The 18,514-nt window shown below is 54.9% G+C and overlaps 1 protein-coding gene across 4 annotated transcripts in view; it reads right to left on the bottom strand.

The window, feature by feature from the left end:
- Window positions 1-18,514, bottom strand: part of RGS3 (regulator of G protein signaling 3) — an 85,394-nt gene that overhangs the window by 33,169 nt on the left and 33,711 nt on the right. For all 4 annotated transcript variants that reach the window (XM_027907032.1, XM_027907031.1, XM_027907034.1 and 1 more), the window contains 4 exons: window positions 17,258-17,445; window positions 15,663-15,746; window positions 8,518-8,629; window positions 2,798-2,838 (listed from right to left, as the gene is read on the bottom strand). In XM_027907032.1, coding sequence (XP_027762833.1) covers window positions 2,798-2,838; window positions 8,518-8,629; window positions 15,663-15,746; window positions 17,258-17,445 — 425 coding nt within the window. The remainder of the gene's footprint in view (window positions 1-2,797; window positions 2,839-8,517; window positions 8,630-15,662; window positions 15,747-17,257; window positions 17,446-18,514) is intronic.

Raw genomic sequence — 18,514 nt, 5'->3', positions numbered from 1 at the left:
TAGCTGCCACAAGCACTCCCAGGGTGGGCAGCAGGACTCAGCTGCAGGGCACTGCTGCCCCACAGCCCTGGGACCCCGAGGGTGCCAGAGTGTGCCAGTGCCACCCCCCCACTGCCAGGGGTGCCCTCCTGACCCCCTTGCACCCCAGATCCCAGCAGCCTGAGGATGTCCCCAAAGCAGAGCCAGCCCCTCTCCACCTCTCCATTGGAATCCACCCCTGCAGGCCATGCCTCAAACCCAACCCACTGCAAAAATAACCTTCACACCCCAAACCCACACTCCCACCAGCCCAGCAAGGCACCCAAAATCCCCCTCGATGCTCCTGTGAGCAGCCATCCTGCAGGAATGTCTTTGAGGGGACCATCCCACAAGCTGCCAAGAGTTAAAACCTCCTGGTGACGAGCCCCACAACCTTGGAACTAAAGCTTTGCTCCAGAAATGTGAATGCAAAGAAAAGGAAGATCATCTGAAGGTAACTCTCCTCTTGGCTTCCCTGCAGGAGGAAGATCAGAGAATCACAGAATCACAGAATCAACCAGGTTGGAAAAGATCTCCAAGATCATCGAGTCCATCCCTGATCCAACCCCGCCGTGGTTCCCAGCCCATGGCACTGATGCCACATCCAGTTTCACCTCAAACACCTCTAGGGATGGTGACTCCAACCCTCCCTGGGCAGCCCATTCCAATGGTTGAGCACTCTCTCTGTAAAAAATTTCTTTCCAATATCCAACCTAAACCTCCCCTGGCACAGCTGAACACCGAGCCCTCTTGTCCTACTGCTGGTTCCTGGGAGAAGAGACCAACCCCCACCTTGCTCCCCCCTCCTGTCAGGCGGTTGTAGAGAGTGATGAGGCCTCCCCTGAAATGAGAGATGCTGGAATGCTCCCAGGCTGGCTCCCACAGCAGCATCCCATCATTTCAGAAGAGCCTGACTCTGTTCACCCGGGGTCTAACCCCACCGAGGACAGTTCCCTGAGCCACACAACCCCTGTGCTGCAGGACTGAGAGGCTGCTGCTCTCCTGCTCCAGCCACCAGCCCCTACAGCTGGAAGTTCACTGTCCCCTTCACCCTGAAGCCAGATGTGCTGCTCTCCCTGGCTCAGTGCAGCCTCAAGGCAACCCCGTGGGGGCTGGCAGGGAAGGGATGGCACAGGGAACATCCTGCTTGGCAAGGTGTCATCCCTGAGCCAGGGGCTGTCCCAGTGTCACCTGAGAGCCTGGGCTGGCACAGCACCCACTCCTGGGGTGAGGCACGAGGCAGAGCTGCTGGTCACTGTGGGCCAGGGAGATCCCACTCCACCTGTGACCTGCTCCAAAACACCCTGGGCAAACTGGAGGAACAAGAGGGGATTTGCAGAATCCCACCAGCATGGCCAGTCCAGACCCCCTGTCCTCTGAGGGGGAGCATGCAGGTAGGAAAGCAAATATTTCCTATTTTCTACCCAACCCCTGCACTCCAACCACAATGGATGTCAGGAATCTCCATCACCACAGCTCTTAGAGCCAGTTAGGCCCCTCAGAAGAAAGCCCAGCACTTCATTACACCCTGACAAAGACAGCTCCTTCACCTCTCAAGATCTCATGAAACACAGCCAGCTCTCTTTCAGCCACTTCTCCTGAGTGGCCCAGAGCTCCTAAATTAAATCTCAGGCTCTGGATGCATTTTTCCTGAGAAAATGCCCGAGTGCCTCATCCCCAACCTGAGTCACAGCCCAGGATTAGCTGGGAGGGAGCCCAGGCCGGGCTGACGTCACACCGGGACACACACTGAGCAAAACCCCAGGAGCAGCTCAGCCCCTGCCCCGGGGAGGGACGGGGGAGACAAGGAAGGAACAAGAGGAAACGTAAGAGGGAACTCGTCAGAACTGCCGGCCGTGCCCTGGCCCCGCTCCAGCCACTCAAGGTGAACAACTTCCATTCGCAGCACTTGCACCCAACTTTCACAATAGCTCATTATTCTGTGGTGCTGCTGAGCAATGTTTGCCTTTCTCCTCTGTGCCCTGGGGGATCTTTCCCAGATCCACGCTTCCCCCTCTGAAAATACAAGGCCTTGAAAGCAGGAACACGGTAAAGTCACTTGAAAAGGAAAAAAAAAACCCACAGTGTTCGATGATCAGGGAGGTCCAGTCAATGTGAACCAATTTTGCAGTTTTTCCTTGGCTGCCTCGCGACACAAACAGGGCTGTGCCAGTGTCTGGGTGACCCCAAACCTGGTTCACAGAATCACAGAATATTCTGAGTTGGAAGAGACCCACAAGGATCATCAAGTCCAACTCTCAAGTGAGCGTGGGCACCAAACCCACAACCCTGGTGTTCTCAGAACCGTGCCCTGACCAGCTGAGCTTTCCTCAGGTTAGAACATTCAGCCACACGTGGGTTTAGAGCTGTAATTCTATGTCTTTTAGACTGAGCTTCCTTATTGCATTTGAGGCCTTCAAACCTGGGTGCTTGAAGACGAGAAAAGCAAGATGCCTTAAAAATAAAGACAAGGAAATCTGCCCCCAGGTGAAAGAATCCCAAACCAAAAGTGAGATGCCCTAAGGAAGATCCACAGGGGGAAGGGGAAAAGAAGCCTCTCCTAGTGCTGCCCAGCCTCCTCATTCACACACTCCCTTTAGCAGCTTCTTACTCATATATCCTGGCTACAGCCATTACATTTCTTTCCCAGAACTCTGGCAAATTAATTAAAAAGGAAGTTAAAATCAGCCTGTTTGGTGCTCCTTGCCCCAGCAGAAGGGAGCAGAGCTGGCCTTACATGTTCAGCTCCCAACTACAGGTGGAAAATAGCACCACTCACCTCTGCAAGGTAAAGGAGGCAGAACTTCCGATCTTCTGAACCTGGAACGAAGGAAAAACAGGATCAGAACGAAGCTCTAGCTGCATTTCTGCCAGTGGAGCCACTGGCAGAGGAACTGGCTGAGGGACAGCACTGAATGGATATTTGTTGTTGTGCCCCTGCAGTACCAGGCTGTGAGCTGGGTGATGTATGTGGCATCTGCCGGGGCGGGCCCGGGCGTGGAATCCTGCATGGGCTCACTGCGCTGTCAGGGATTCTCCTTTGGGATCATCCCTCTGGAAAAGGGGGTTGTTTCCTTCACAGGCCAAGTGCTGGCTCTCCTGCCCAACCTGCCCTGGCACATGCAGCCTGTGGCACCTTCCCAGGGGTGTGGAGGTCCTGCAGTGCCACCCTGGGCACTAAGGATGGGTCTTTCTCACCTCACCTCTGTGGGCACTTTGCTCCCAGAGAAGCTCCTCTCCCCACATCCTTGCCCATTCCCACCCTTGGGTGGCCCTGGTTGTCCTCCTGTCTGTCCCAGCCTCCATCATACCAGTGGCTGGGGACAGTGACTCTCCAAGGACATGGAGCTGAATTCCAGGGCAATGGGAAGTGGCTGACATGGGGCAGAGGGAAGAGCTCATCCTGCTCCACTGGGCTGAGGGCAAAGCCCCCAAGCTCCCACCAGAGTGGAAGACCTGGCCAAGGAACCTGCCCTTCCACAGTTTTGGGAAAGGAGATGGTGCTGCAGACAGTGCAGTGACCAACACTGATCCACAGCTTGCTTCATCATGGAGCAGCCCAGTGCAGCTCCTCACTTGCTGCCAGCTGTCCCAGGGGATGGGTTATACTGCAGATGCTCCACCAGGCTGGTTCCTGCAGGTCTGACCTTCCCTGTACCCAACGAAAAGTCATCCCTGAAGATTTGCCCCGGCCTCTGTGTGTGCCCAGCCCTGAGGGGAGCAGCTCCTGGCACTCATCAGCCTCACAGAGGACACAAAGCTGCACCAGGGCAGGCTCACCTCAGCTCCAAAGCAGGACAGCCCATCTCCAGGAGCTGGTTTGCTCTTCCACACCACTCTGCCCTGCCCCAGCTCTGCCCTTGGCAGCAGGCAGCACCACAGGCCTGCAGCTTTCCTAATGCCCTTAACGAGCTCATTATCTGTGCCATGAGATCAGAGCTGCAGGCTGGGCACGGCTGCAGATCCCACTGAAAGCAGTGTCAGCACAAGCTCTGCTTCATTTCAGCAGCCTGAGCTGTGCTCGGTGGGAACAGGCTCTGCACAGTGCTGGAAACACCCTGTCCCCCAGAGGAAAGCAATTCTGCTGCTGCAGGCAGCAGCCAAATGGCAAGATAAGAGCTGTGACCCACTGAGGGACTCAGATGCCTCTCGAGTCACCACCCCATGGGCAATGAGAAACCCATGAGTAAGTGGTCTGGAGCCCTTTGCTGGGTGTCTCTTTCACCTGCCCTTTGGAGGGCTGCAGGTTTGTCTCCACTGCCAGCTTCACTTCTAAAGCACAGTGCAGGAGATGGGCTGGAAAATCACCAAGGACACACCAGGACACTGTGTCACAGCAGCTGCTGCAGCCCAGCACCGTGAGGAACCCCTGTGTGTTCCCAAAACCTTCCCTGTGCTCCCCTGGACAAGCTGAGGGTCAGGGAAGCAGCCTGGCCCCAGGGCTGCCCCTCCAAATCATCCCTTCCAGAAGGGGAGCAGTGCTGGACCCTTGAGGGCACGTGATGAACGGGCCTGGCTGGGAGCCCATGGCTCACCTCTGCACCCCAGAACACCATTCACCGTTCCCCTCTTCCAGAAATCCCGGCAGGACCATCAGGGAACATTTTCCTTGCTGAGCCCAAGTCTCTGATGGGAGCCACGGGAGGATTTGGAGGCAGGATTCAACCAGGTGCTGGCACACCACGAGTCCACCATCCCCTGCTGCTGCTGCTCCTTCCCCAGGGGTCAGCACTACAACACCCAGCTCCTCAGCCAGGCTCTGCTCCTCCCTGCACCAGGACCAAAGCTCTCCAGGTTGCCTTGCAAGGCAGATTACAGAAGACCAGAACATCCCAGCCACGATCCCTCAGGAGCTTGAGCCGTGTCTTCCTGGGTGATGTGAGGAACAAGTCATCCTCAGTAAAGGAAGGTGACAGTGGGGTGTAACAGCCCAGGGAACGACCCTTGGGCTCCTGTTGATTCCTTCTGGTTCTGACAAGGTCCAAAACCATCAGAATTAAGTTCCCTTCCAAATTCCCCTCCACTGAGCTATGAATCTTGGCACAACCTCCACAGCCAGCAGCTCCTGTTCCCTGTCCCTCCAAGATTTGCTGCTGCCCATGGCCAAGCAGCCCAGTGCCTACAGGACACACACAGCAGGGAGCCACTCTAGGCCAAGGAATGCCTTAATACCCATTTTCTCCCAGTAGCTGCCTTTAGGCAGCACAAAGGGAGGTCAGAGACTGCCCAGCCCAGCAGCTGGGCTGGAGCCAGGGCCGAGCCCTGGTGAGGCACGAGGGGAGGCTGGAGGGCGATGGCAAAGCCAGGAAAGGCAGAGCCAGGGGCAGATTCCACCACAAACCAGGTTTGCCAGGATTCCTTCCACAGGAGTGGAAGTCTCCAAGAGAGTCAGGCTGGAGCACCAGAGCCTGATGTGCCCTGGAGCCATGGGATGAGCACAGAGACCATGAAAAACATGGAGAGAGGCACAACCTCACACCACAGAGGCAGCAGATGCTCCTCACATCTTTCTGACAGACAGCAGCACAGCACACACTATCAGCCAAATTCAGGGGAGCTCCTGAAATAAGCAGGATTTAAAAAAACTCACTCGAAGATATTTCCTTCTCCTCCTGCTGTGCTGTGCTGGGGACTGGCTTGGCTTCCAGAGCAACGTGAACTGTCCCTGTGCCAGGGTGTGCTCAGCACCCCGAGGAGGGTGTGAGCTCTGTGGGGACACGTCCCCCTCATCCTGCACACCCACGCTGACTTACACAGCTCCCAGCACCGCCCTGGCTCTGCCACTTCCCTGTGCAGCCCGTGGAAAACACCCAGGATTCGGTGGTGCATGTGTGGTGCCAGGTCCAAAGGAAGGGAGCGGAGGGAAGGTGGTGGTGCTGCTCCTTTGCACAGCCTGTACAGGGCCCAGGGACCTGTGGCAATGCCCAGGGTGAGGGCAGACACCCTGACCCCCAGATCCTCACATCTGCTCAGGGCAGGGTGCTGGGAGGGCACAGAGGGCACACACACACAGCTGGCTGCCAAGTGGGCTTGTCACCCACTGTGGCACAGGCCCCCAGGGAAGTGTGGCAGGGTGCAAGCCATGGGTGCTTCCCAGCCCCCCTGGGCCAGCCAGGAGAAGCCGTGGTAGGACAGAAGGCCCATAAACCACCCTCTTGGCCTGTCTTGGAGCTGCAAGACCCAGCAGGTTGGGATGCCAAGGACAGCGAAGCAGCACATGAGAAGTCCTCGTTCGCAGGATCCTGGGTGGAGATGGATCCTGGGGGTGCTCAGCCAGCTGCAAACAGGAACACTCCTCTCTGTCCCAAAGCCGAGCACGCCCACCCGGGGGGAGCAGGATCCCAGCGTGGAAATTCCCACAGTATCTAGTGAGGAAGCCAGGCCTGTCTCCCTGGGAACCTTGGCTGCAGCAGGGCTCATCAGCAGCTTCTAAAGCAGGAAGACAGCGCATTGTAAAGCAGATCAGGCTGATTTGCTCTGGCCCAGCGCAGGGACAGGAAACAGCACAATGGTCCTGAGTGTACCGGAGATGTCCCGATTGTTGTGCTCAGCAATAGCCTGTTCCTATTCCTGCACCGTTCCCTCCGTCAGCAGGGCAGGGAAAAGCCCTGCCAGAAGGGACACACATCTTCTTGCTCTTTGAAGCAGCCCTGCCCAGAGTACCAGGGCTTGAGCTTTCTGAACAGCAGCTGTGCTGGATTCCTGGTGTAAGGGGGGCCGCTGGGTGTTGTAGGGACCTCCATCCCCTTCGGAGGGGCTTGTGAGGCTGTTCCAGACGTGATCCAGCCAAGTTATTGTCACAGCAAGGAAACCAGTGGCACAAAACTGCTCCCAAAATCCAGTGTGCCTGAGGTGAGCTGCAAACAGACCGTGGTGTGCAGAGCCAGGGGCATCACCAGGGAAAAGCTGATTTCTCCAAGCAAGTGAAGAAGAGCAGAGTTATTCCCCAGCCAGGGCCAGCACACACAGGGAGCAGGCACTGACCACAAGCACTTCAACAAGGAACAATTTCTTTTGTCCCTTTCTTAGCAATCAGCAGGGCTGAGAACACACTCAGCAAACCCCGGGGGAGCCTCGATGGCTTTTCTGAATGGCTCCCACCGTGGTGCCCCATCTCCCTCACTGTGTTTCTACTCCCACCAAGTAGGTCAGGGAATTCATCTGGAAGCAGAAGCATTGTTGGAAATGGGAAATAACAAGTGAGAGGCAGCCTGTGGTGTCCAGCACTGAGGCTCAGAACAACGTGGGGCACACAGCTCATCCACAGAGCTCGTGGTTCAGATGGGAAAAGGCTTGGGAAGCGGCAAAATTCATCCACAAAATGATCCCTTTGGAGAAGCAACCCAGATCTGGATTAATCCTTTCTGATCAGGGCCACAGGACTGCACAAAGACATTGGCTCATCAGTTCCAGAGTAATTCAGGTTGGAAGGAGCCTCTGGTGGGCTCTGGAGTCCAACCCCCTGCTCAAAGCCCCCAGATCAGGGCACTCAGGGCTGTGTCCAGTTGAATTCTGAACATCTCCAGGGATGGAGATCCCACAGCCTCTCTGGGCAGCTCCATGTCTGACCAACCTCATCACAGAAAACCTTTCCTTAAATCAAATCCCGATTTCCCACGTGGGGTCCCAGACCAGGAACACCCACTGCCAGGGCTGGAGGAGGAGCTGGGGCACCAGGGAACTGTACACAAAACAATCCCATACCCAAAATGCAACCACCCCAGAGAAGGAACAAGGTGAGAATGGGCCCAGGGCCAAGAAGTGTCTCCACTGTAGCAAATAGGATGTGGTAGAGCAATTCACTCTTCCTCTTTTGATCCCGAGTAGCTAAAGGGCATCTCTTGTACACTTCAACTTGAAATAACCCGTTTTGAGGTACTCCCTGCCCTAGAAGCCCTCTCCAAGGTCTTGGTAGGGCTGGGAAAGGTCAGCCAAGGTGGAGAGAGCCAGGGCAAGGTCCCCAGCCCCGGCCTGAGGGCAGGGTTTGCTCTTTCCACCCCAGTGGGGTTGCAGAGGGATGGATGCACAGGGGAAACCGTGGGTGGCTGAAGCGAGAAGCAGCAAAGTAAAGGTCAGCAGGGCTTGGCCTGTCACCCTTGGAGCCAATCTCTGAACTCCCTCGAGGCACCACGGGAGAAACCTCAAACCTTCACTTCCCTTTCCCAGCCTCGGCCGGTCCCCGCTGCAGACAGTGTGACACCAGCAAGGGGAACAGCCCCCCAGCCCCAAATCCTGAGACATGCACCCAGAAAGCCCTGGAAAGGGGGGCTCCCTGAGTGCCCCTGAGGTGTCCCAGGAGATGGAGCTCCCAGGGGTGCAGGGATGGGAAGGGTGATGCTGGCCCTGCACCCCTGCAAGGACGGTCTGGGAGCACAGTTGGATGGCACAGACTGGGAGCAGTGGGACAGAGGGGTGCTCTCCTGCTGCTGGCCAGAAACCTTTACAGCTGGCAGCCAGAACATTTGCCAGCTGTCTCCAATTGCTGCTGCAGGCACTCACCCTCCTGGAGCTTGACACTGTGCAGGTACAGGGGGTTCCTCAGCACGTTGCAGCGCCCGGGCTCATCCTCCTTGGTGAAGAGCAGCAGGTCCGAGTACACAAACAGGGTCACCTGGAAGCACAGGAGCAGCAAGGAAGCAGCTGTAAGGAATCCATCTCTGGGCACTGAGACAGTGTCCTGGAAGTGTCCTCCACCCTGGGGACAGCAGCAGCCACAGCAGGCAGCCCAGGCACCCCTTCCTGAGGGGCTGATTTCTGCTGCACCCCTTGGGGTGCTCCCAGCCAGCTCCAGATGAGGCTCCTCTCCACTTACTGGGGCTTGTGGAGTCCTGTGACAGGAGGGACAAACCTGCCCGACAGTTTAACTCCACACAAACACACCCTCTCTGCTGCCTCGTGTCACTTCCCATTTGCATAAGTTATAAATCAGAGCAGGAGGAGGGAACTGTTGCTGACTGAGCCCCACACGTTGGAGAAGCTGCAGCCTAAAAGCAGATCTGGTCGCCCTGAGCACACTCACGAGGGAGCTCCTCGCTGTTCTCTGTGAGAAAATACAGTTTGGCTTTGACAACAGCAGGAGCCACGAGAGCAGCTGCAGGGAACAAACCTGACACCTCTGAGCCACGTGTGGGTGGAAGGGAAACACTGACCCAGGTGTCTGCCCAGTGCTGTGCCCCAGCAGTGTCTCAGGAGCTGGGAGCCACTCCAGAGCAGTGGGAAAGGTGAGTTTAGTTCTGCTCTGGCTCTTGCCTGAGGTCCCCAGTTCAATCAGTACAGATTAAGGTGATCTTTAAAATCAGAACAAGCTTCTGCACTGTACTGGAGATCCTTGAGCCAGGAGCTTCCCAGGGGTTGAGCAGCTGGGTCCATTCACTGAGCCACAGCCAAGGTGACAGCCTGTCCTGCCCTCCAGCAGGAGCTGGGGACACAGAAACCTCAGAAGACCAGGGAATCACAGAGTATCCTGAGCTGGAAGGGACACAAAAGGACCATCCTGGCCAACTCCTGGCCCTGCACAGACACCCCAACAATCCCACCCTGTCCCTCAGAGCGTTGTCCAAACCTTCCTGGAGCTCTGGCAGCCTTGGGGCTGTGCCCACTGCCCTGGGGAGCCTGTTCAGTGCCAACCACCCTCTGGGGGAAGAACCTTTCCCTGAGATCCACCCTGAGCCTGCCCTGACCTGTCCCTGTCCCCAGCATTGCCAGGCAGTGGTGCAGTCTGGCAGTGGGCACAGTGCCTGGCACAGTGGGCACACTGGGCGCCAGACCTGAGGCTGCCCAACCACACTCAGCATTCACCCAGCACAGGACACCTCGGGGTGTGCTCCCCAAAACCTCCCTCAGCACAGGGAAGCTGCTTTGCAACACCCACCGACAGCAGGGAATGGGTTTGTGGCCTTTTAGCCACCCTTTGGCAAAAGCAAACAACACCCAGGGGTGTCCCAGGGGCCGTGGGGAGCGAGCGCCGCTGCCACCACCGAGTCCCCCGTGGAGAGGGGACCCTGCCCAGACAGGGCCTGAGTCACTGCTCACAGGGACAGCTTGTCCCCGTGCCCAGCAGCTGATGGACACACGTCCTGAGTGGGACAGGCTGGGGAACACTCATCAATCACACGGTGCTGAGTCTCATGTCAGGGCAGCAGCTCCTGGCTCTGAGCCCAAAACCGAGCCCTTGCCACAGGATTCCTCCTTGCAGCATAAATTCGTTTTTTGTGGGATTCTCAGTAAGCACAAAGCTACTGGTGGAGCTTTAACTGACAATGAAACCAGGGAGGGGCTGTTCTTCCTTGTGTTATTTGGAAAATCCCTCCCTGTGCTCTCAGCACTCTGCTGGCCCAGTGCCCACAGCCACCCTCTTCATTCCTTCTGACCTCGTTATTCATGCAAGGAATAACCAAGCACAAACTGCACCACAGGCTTCATCCCATGCCCACCTTGTGCCAAAAGGTGACTTTCCTGGGACGTGTCTGGTGCTACCACTGCTTCCTCAACCCCAAAAAGAGACGTTCAGGGATTTTGAGAACAGCAACCCAAAGTGGAGGAGATAAAAGCACGACCAGCAAGTGGTCACATTGGAAATGGAGGAAAGGAACTTAAGATCTACTACCCATGGAAGTTTATAGAGTAGAAAAAAAGATTAGGATCAGCAGGAAAAAGAAAATCACTTCAAAACCAAGCAGGTTTCGATAGAGAATCTTGGAAACAGAATTACATGAAAAGGATTTACAGGTAACACTGGGGTTTTATGGGTAGATGGGATGGACTGAATTCGGGATGTGGAAGACAAAAACACACCCAGTGTGGGTTATGTGAGAGCATCTCTGAGATGCTGCTTCCAGGAGGACACTTGGCCTTAGAGCAGCTCCACACAAAAGGGTTGGTGGAGGTGACCTGAGAGCTGAGCACAGGGAAACTCAACTCATGGGTGGTCATGGGGCAGCAGGGATAAGGGGGGAGTCACATGGAGCTCTGCCCTGGGTTGTCACCACTCTGCTGACAAGCTGTGACCTGTCTCTAACAGCCCTGGGCAAACAGAGCCGGCATCTACCCCGAAAAATCACAGGGCTTGTAAAGGCAAAGAGCAAACAAACAAGAAACACGTCTGAGTTCACCCAGGCAAGACACAAAACTCACCAGAGCTGCACCTTGGAGAGGCAGAGGAGCTTTGTGTATTTCCCAAAACTAATTTCCTGCCCCAAGAAACAGAAATCCAACAGCTGAGAGGATGGAAGGAGGACTCTCTGAAGATAAATGGGCACCCCTGTGCTCTTGCTGGAGTGACCAAAGCCCCGTGGGGATTGTCACACTTCAGGGGGATGTCAATAGATTTCACAGGGAGGAAAAAAACGTCCACAAAGGGTGACCCTGCTGTCTCCACACTGTTTATCTGGCTGTGCTCTGCACCACAGCAAACAGCAAAGCCTGTGCTGCTGAGAGATCCAACCAACTGCAGCACAGAACTGGCAAAGCCCTGTGACAGCAGAAAGGGACACCTTTAGAGTGTTTCCTGAAGGAAACCAAGAGCAGCTGAAAGTCAGCAGGGAAGGTAGAATCTGTGGGCTAGTGTGGCTCCCAAGGGGAGAACACTGGGGATGGGCATGACCTGTTCCTTTGCTCCTGGATTCTTCCTTCTGCATATATCCATATTAAATGCACCTTCTCCAAGACTGATAGAATCACAGAGTATCCTGAGTTGGAAGTGACACACAAAGATCACTGAGCCCAACTTCTAGCCCTGTACAGACACCCCAGCAGTCCCACCCTGTCCCTGAGAGGATCATCCAAACCCTCCTGGAGCTCTGGCAGCCTTGGGGCTGTGCCCACTGCCCTGGGGAGCCTGTTCAGTGCCAACCACCCTCTGGGGGAAGAACTCAGCAGCCTCTTAGCCCACAGTGCATTTATTCACCCTCTTTTATTGCCTCACACATTATTTTTTTCTCACAAGGTTATCACCATGGAATTCACACCCTTGGGAAGGAGCTGAAATGCTCAGTCAGGCTTTGAGGAAGACAAAGCACCACACTTGCCAAAAGGAGTTCCATGGTGAAGGCTTTAGCTGTAAACCTTGACCCTCAGCCTGCCTTATCTGGAGCAAATATTCCTCTGTCATGGACATCAGGGGTGAGCAGGCACTGAAAACCTCAAGGGGTCACACACTAACCCTGAGACACCGAGCAAGCAGTGGCTATGCAGGTGGGGAAATGGTGTGGAAATGAGGAAAAGGAGGATATTAAATGGTAGTGAAGAAGGGGCAGAGTAAGTGGGACCAGTGTGGTGGAGGGAGGAGGTAAAGGCAGGTTTATGGCATTCTCACCCAAATTAAAGTGCCTAAAAAAGGGCTGAAAATGAGCTTGAAACACCTGTGCCAGGGAGTGGGGTTTGGCCAAACTCAGTCATCCACCAAACCAGGGAGCTGGAGATCCTGGCCCAGCACAGGAGAGCTGGAAACTTGCAGTGCAGCACTTGGGAAAAGAGAGAGGGAGAGAGAGAGGTAGGAAAGCCTCCTGCTCTGCAGAGAAGAGCATCACCCTGGGCATGCTGGTCCTTGTCCTCCAGTCCAGCAGAGCTGAAGGGAGGCCCATCCTGACCTGCAGACCCTGTCAGGAGGGCAGAGAGGAGAGCTGAGGAGGGTATGAGCATGGCCCACACTGTGCCAGTGCTTCAGGGCTTTGGAAAGGTGCCTCCAGGTCCATTAGAGGTGGCTCACCGAGGCCAAAGCCCACGCTGGACACCTCATGTGCCGCCGTCAGCACCGCGCTGGTTCCTCTGGCACTCCACGGGCTGGAGGGATTTCAGGAGACCATAAAAGCGGGAATTGCAACAAAGTCTAGACAGGATGTGATTAAGGCCTGAATAAGGATTGCCCCAGAGGTAAGGTCAGGGAAAGGACAGATCCTGGCAAGCCTCCAGAGAGATAGGTTGAGTCCTGCAGGAGGTGGGAGAGCGCTCGCTCGGTGACAAGGATGCAGCGCCCGGTGTGGAAGCTGCCACAGGGAGAAGAGCCTGGCTTTTGGGGAAAAGAAGAAAGAAGCAGGATCTCCATCTCCAGCCCCTGCACCCACACCCTCCTCTCTTGAGCCACTCAGCCAAAGCAGATTAATAACGAACAGAGAGCAGTCCTGCAAACCACGGGAGCAGCGCTCCAGCTGGAGAGAGCCTGGGTGGGAAGAGCAGTGGGAAAATGGAAAACTACATGGGGCAAAGAAGACAAGGATGGATTGGAAACAAGACAGCCTGTCCAGGCAGCAGAGGAGGCTGGAGAGGGAAAGAATTCGAGTCCAGCAAAGAGAGAAGTCAGAGTCCTTGTGCATCAGGAGAAGCTCCATTGAGTCCAGGCCATTGGAGGTCTTGCTGGGTCCAGAGGTTCAGGTTCTGCTCTGCTGCAGGAGGGGAGTCTGGCTTTCCAGAGGGACCTGCACTGATTCCTCAAACCTTCACCAAGCCTGCCATGGCCCTGCCAGACACTCAGACATGAGAGAGCCCTTCCCAAGGGACATGGCTGATGTGCCAGGAGCTGCTCCACTGGCAGCTCCCAGCCAGGGCTCGGCACCCCGGGCTCTTTGCATCCACCACGGCTGTTTTTCCACTCTGCTTACTCACCCCCTCCTGCCCTGCCCCTCTGCCAGGCTCACCCAGACACCACAGCTCTGAGGCACCATCCTTCCCAAATGCTGTCTCACATTCCTGGCCAGCACCCTGCCCTTTCCTGGCACCAGCTCCAGTGGGAAATCCTCTTCCAGCCTCCCACTCATCCCGAGGGCATGAGACGTTTTCCTTCTGATCCTGCCCACAGCCAGGTCTCTGAGGTGGAGACAGAGCAGCACCTCTCCTCCAAATACTCTTATCCTAGGGTTTTCCATCACTCACATGCTCCACCCCAGCTGCAAACAGCGTTAATTATCCATAATTATCCCAACATTTGGCTGCTACTGAGACGTCTGACCTGAAAGGAAGCACCTCCAGACCACCCAGGAGAAGCTCCCTGACTGCCCACTGTATTCCCAAGCCATTCCCAGCACAGCTGTGCCACACAACCAGGTGTCTCCCTGGTTTGCATTCCTGCCTGTGCCCAGAAGGCCCTGAGCAGCACAGGGCAGCAGGACAGACAGGGGAAGGTGTTCACAACTCACTGCCAAGTTTTCTAATCAATCACGTAATTTTTCTCGTGCTTTGATGTACTTTCATGTACTTTTTGAGAGGGAAAACACAGTGATTCAGCTCAAAGCAAGGAATGAATTACACACTGAAAACCAGAGAGAGAGAGAGGAGTCACTAAACATAGTCCTGGACTGGTTTGAACTGGCCAGTGATGGGAGGTGGCTCTGGGGTTCTGCTGTTGGCCACCCACAAGGTGTTACCCAGAAAATAAGATCGGTGGAGTAGAACTTCCTTTAAAGACCTGTGAAGATGACACATTGTTCACTGCAACAAAATTCAACCCAAAATCACTCTGTACAGTGGGGAGATTCTCTGAAATGACCCCAAAAGAAACTAGTGAGCAATGCATGGGTGGGCTCTGCCAGCTGCTGCCTCCTCTCTCCCAGATTCCAGGGATTTGCAGGCTTTACAGTTGGATGCAAGTGAAGCCAGCAGCAAATGTGATCAGCACATCCAAACTCTGACAGTTTGGGTGGTGAAAGTGGTCCCACCACAGGTGCAGGGTGATGCCAAAGCTCCACTGATTCCCCAGATTTCTATCAGCCCTACAATAACAGGGCAGGAAAGCTGGAGTAAGAAGAGAGGAATTTGGACAGGACATGTGACCTCTTTTAGGAACTAAATTTCAGAAAACCCCTGCAGCAAGTTCTCTGTCTGGTTCTAGTTCTGGGTTGTGGATTCTCCTTCCCTAGAGATGTTCCAAAGCCGTCTGGATCCAGTCCTGAGTGACTGTTCCAGGGGATCCTGCCTGAGCAGGGAGGTGGGCCTGGATGACCTCCAGTGGTCCCTTCCAGCCTGAACAATTCTATCCTTTGATTCTCTAAACTGGCACAAAATATCCTTCAGCTCCCTCCTCCTGAGTCTGCTGGGCTGGCACTGACATGTATTTGTCACATGCAGTTTCCTCCCTGGGAGCCCAAAGGAAGACAAGAACAAAAGTTGATTTCTAGCACATTAGAGTTTTGATATTTATTTAGTTTATCCCACAATAAACCAACTACAAGTTTTTCCAAGTATCATATTAATATAATTACTGCACAGTTAAATATTTCCCTTCTCAATGTAATGAGATGTCCCTTCCAGTCCCTTCTCAAAGTCATTTCCAGTGCCCAAAGGGGCTCCAAGAGAGCTGGGGAGGGATTTTAGACAAGGGATGGAGGGACAAGACATAGGGAATGGCTTCCCACTGGCAGAGGGGAGAGTTAGATGGGATAGTGGGAAGGAATTCCTCCCTGTGAGGGTGGGCAGGCCCTGGCACAGGTTGTCCAGAGAAGCTGTGGCTGCCGCACCCCTGGAAGTGTTCCAAGGCCAGGTTGGACGGGGCTTGGAGCAACCTGGGCTGGTGGGAGGTGTCCCTGCCCATGGGTAGGACTGGATGAGCTTTAAGATCCCTTCCAACCCAAACCACTGTGATTCTGTGATTCAATCTCCTACATCAGACTGCAGGAGAGCAGGTTTAGGAAGCTCAGACAGCAGAAAAACCTTACCTGTGTAGTCCTGTTCCTGCTCTCGTGAAGAAGCAGCTCCTCTGACAGAAGCAGAGTCCGGGCTGGGTTGCAAAGATCGAGGGGCTGTGTTTGAGAGTTGAAAAAAAAGAAAAGAAAATGAAAGGAACAGTCAAACCTTCCACTGACAGCGTGGTTTGCCAGAATAACTTTCCACCCACCAACCCCACTTTGTCTTCACTTCAAGCTGTAACACATTCAGGGAGAAGCCACCCCACACCGAGCTCACAAGGACACGCAGTCTGCAGTCCAGCTAAGTGAGAAAACAAAGCCTTCCCCTCACACCCACGTCAGCCCCAGCTGCAAAATGACAACCAGCCCTTGCCTCTGTGCAGGGACTGCTCTGCAAGGCACGGGGTGCTTACGAGGGTTTTTCAGCAGGAAACACAACCACAGTGGTGGCACAGCAGGTTCTCACGTCCCTCAGACACGAAGAGTTGTGATCTTAGGGATTGTTCTTGCAGTAAATTAAAGCAACTTTGAGAATTCCTGTCCCTTCATGTGCCACGCTCAGCTCCCCATCCATCACCTTCTCTGTGAAATGGTGGAGAAAGGGACAGGTTCAGGTGTCCTGAGGGCAGAACAAACCCTGCACAAGCAGCCCAGGACCATCCTCGGGAGCAGCACAGCCAGTGGGAACAGGAGGGGACCTGCACAGGGCCCGAAGTGTGAGACAGTGCCATGCAAAAACCGGCTCCTGAAGTGGCAGAAACACCCCAGTCTGCATCCAAGACGAGTTTAGGGAGCAGGAGGAGGCAGAAGTGCCAGCTGTGTTCCTACCAAAGGCAAACCATGCCCAGCCCAGGCTGGTGCACACGCTGGTGCCAAGGTGAGCGGCCACCCTGGGGCCGTTGGGAGGATGGAGGTGGGCACACCCCTGCCCCAGCACCACCCCTGCCCCAGCACCACCCCTGCCCTGCACTGCCCCAGGCAGCCCCCTGGCTCAGCCCATGGTTTCCCTTTAGGAGCTGAGGTGACAGTGCCACTGCTGCTCCCAGGGGAGGATGGAGCCCTGGCAGCTCAGAGATCTGGGATCCATCAGCAGCATATTAAAACATATGGATTAGATGAGTTTTCTTGGGGTTCTGGCCATACAAAGGACAAAATGGAGGGAATACAGAGGGAGTTACAGCTGCTACCTCCAAATTCAGGGCTGCTGCTCTGGATCCTTGTCCGTGATTTTAGTGCTGGCCACCAGCTAAACTAAAACCCCTTCATTTGCACACTCTGACAGCACAAAGGACCCTTGGGAAGGAACCACACTGATCTGCAATCACAGAGGTGGTTGCTGAAGCTCAGAAGCTGGGATACCTTCTGACTGGAGCAAGCACTGAGGACTAGATTTGAAAGCTGAAAAGGGAAAAAAATCCATCAGAGAATCACTTGGGCAGGACACAGTGAGACACACTTTGAGACAGCTCCCAGTGCTGTGCTGAGCACAGCCAGCTCCAGAGGAGAGCTGAGCACGACAGGGATCCCTGCACTCAGGGAAGATACTGCTGGGAAAGAGATCCCACCTGCCCTGCTGGGCACTCATCCCCTCAGGTCTGCAACACCTCGCTTCCAGCTGCACTCACCTGCACAAAGATGGGGAACACCAGCACTTTGGGGGCCAGGGTGACGTAGGTGCCGTAGGAGTGTGGGATGTGGGGCCTCACTATGGTGCAGTTCTGGTAGTTCCCGTGGCTCTTCATGGACTGCACGGTCTTCATCAGCCTGGATTTCCTCCCAGATCCCGTGTGGGATTTGCCTTTAGGAGCATTCCCTGGGTGGACAGAGCAGGCAGAGAGAAGCTCAGAATGGGGAGGGACCTCCTGCATCGCTCTGCCCACTGCCAGCTCGGGGTCTGCTCTCAAACACGAGTTTGAACAGATATTTCTGAGTCACAGGAGCACCGAGGAGCTTCCCACCACTGGGGAATGTCTGCCTGCACCACTGGACTATGACCCTCCTTTTCAGGGAGAGGAAAACTATCCAGGGTGAGGGAAAAAGAAAAGAAAAACTCTGGAAATTTAAACATTAGAACATTTTTATCCACACAAGCCTTGACTGCTCTGGATTCTGGGCATGGGACTTGGCAAAGTGCAGGAATGTCATGACATAGGGCACTGGCTGGTGGGTTAATCACAAGATACTGAGATTGGAGGTGGCAGGGAGAGGATTATAAACACATTCATGCCCATGGGATCAGTCCATGCCTTTCCAAACTGCTCCCAGGGATGTGGTGGCTATTCAGACATGGGGTGTATTTATAAAGGATGACCTCACTGTGCCTGAGGCTGTTGCACCATCCACTGTTCTTCAGCATCACATTTTGGTGCTGGAAACAGCCCAAGCAGCCTGACTGGTGTTTCACCCTGTCCCTCTTCCCTGCCCAGAGCTGTTCTCCTCTCTGAAAGCAGGGATTACATGTAGGATTTCCTCTGCAGTCCCATGCTGGTCCAGCAGAGCTGTGACCTTTCCCAACAAGCCAACACCAGCTTCCACAGCTGCCAGTCTGCATCACTAAGAGGCCAGGAGACACAAGGTGGGATGGCAAACCAGGCCCAGAATCTTTAAAGGAACTGATAATCCTGTGATTAAATTATCCCCAAATATTTCTGTTCCCTGCTTGCTGCTGCAGGGCTGAGTCCCTCCATCCCCCACTGCAATTGCTGCTCTGTGGGATTCCCGAGCCCTTTCCTCCAGCCCAGAGGAATGGAATACTCTGGAATACATTCAGCAGGCTCCCATCAACTTTTTTGTGAGACCCCACCTGCAGAGCTGCCTCCAGCTCTGGGGACCCCAACACAGGAAGGATGTGGAGCTGCTGGAACAAATCCTGAGGAGGCCAC

This window comes from Empidonax traillii, unplaced genomic scaffold (genome assembly GCF_003031625.1).
Source record: "Empidonax traillii isolate 1590-97213 ecotype Southwest subspecies unplaced genomic scaffold, ASM303162v1 scaffold1393:size172035, whole genome shotgun sequence".
NCBI lineage: Eukaryota > Metazoa > Chordata > Aves > Passeriformes > Tyrannidae > Empidonax > Empidonax traillii.
Note: the sequence above shows the minus strand (reverse complement) of the source record. Positions and strands in the feature narration are given on the sequence as shown.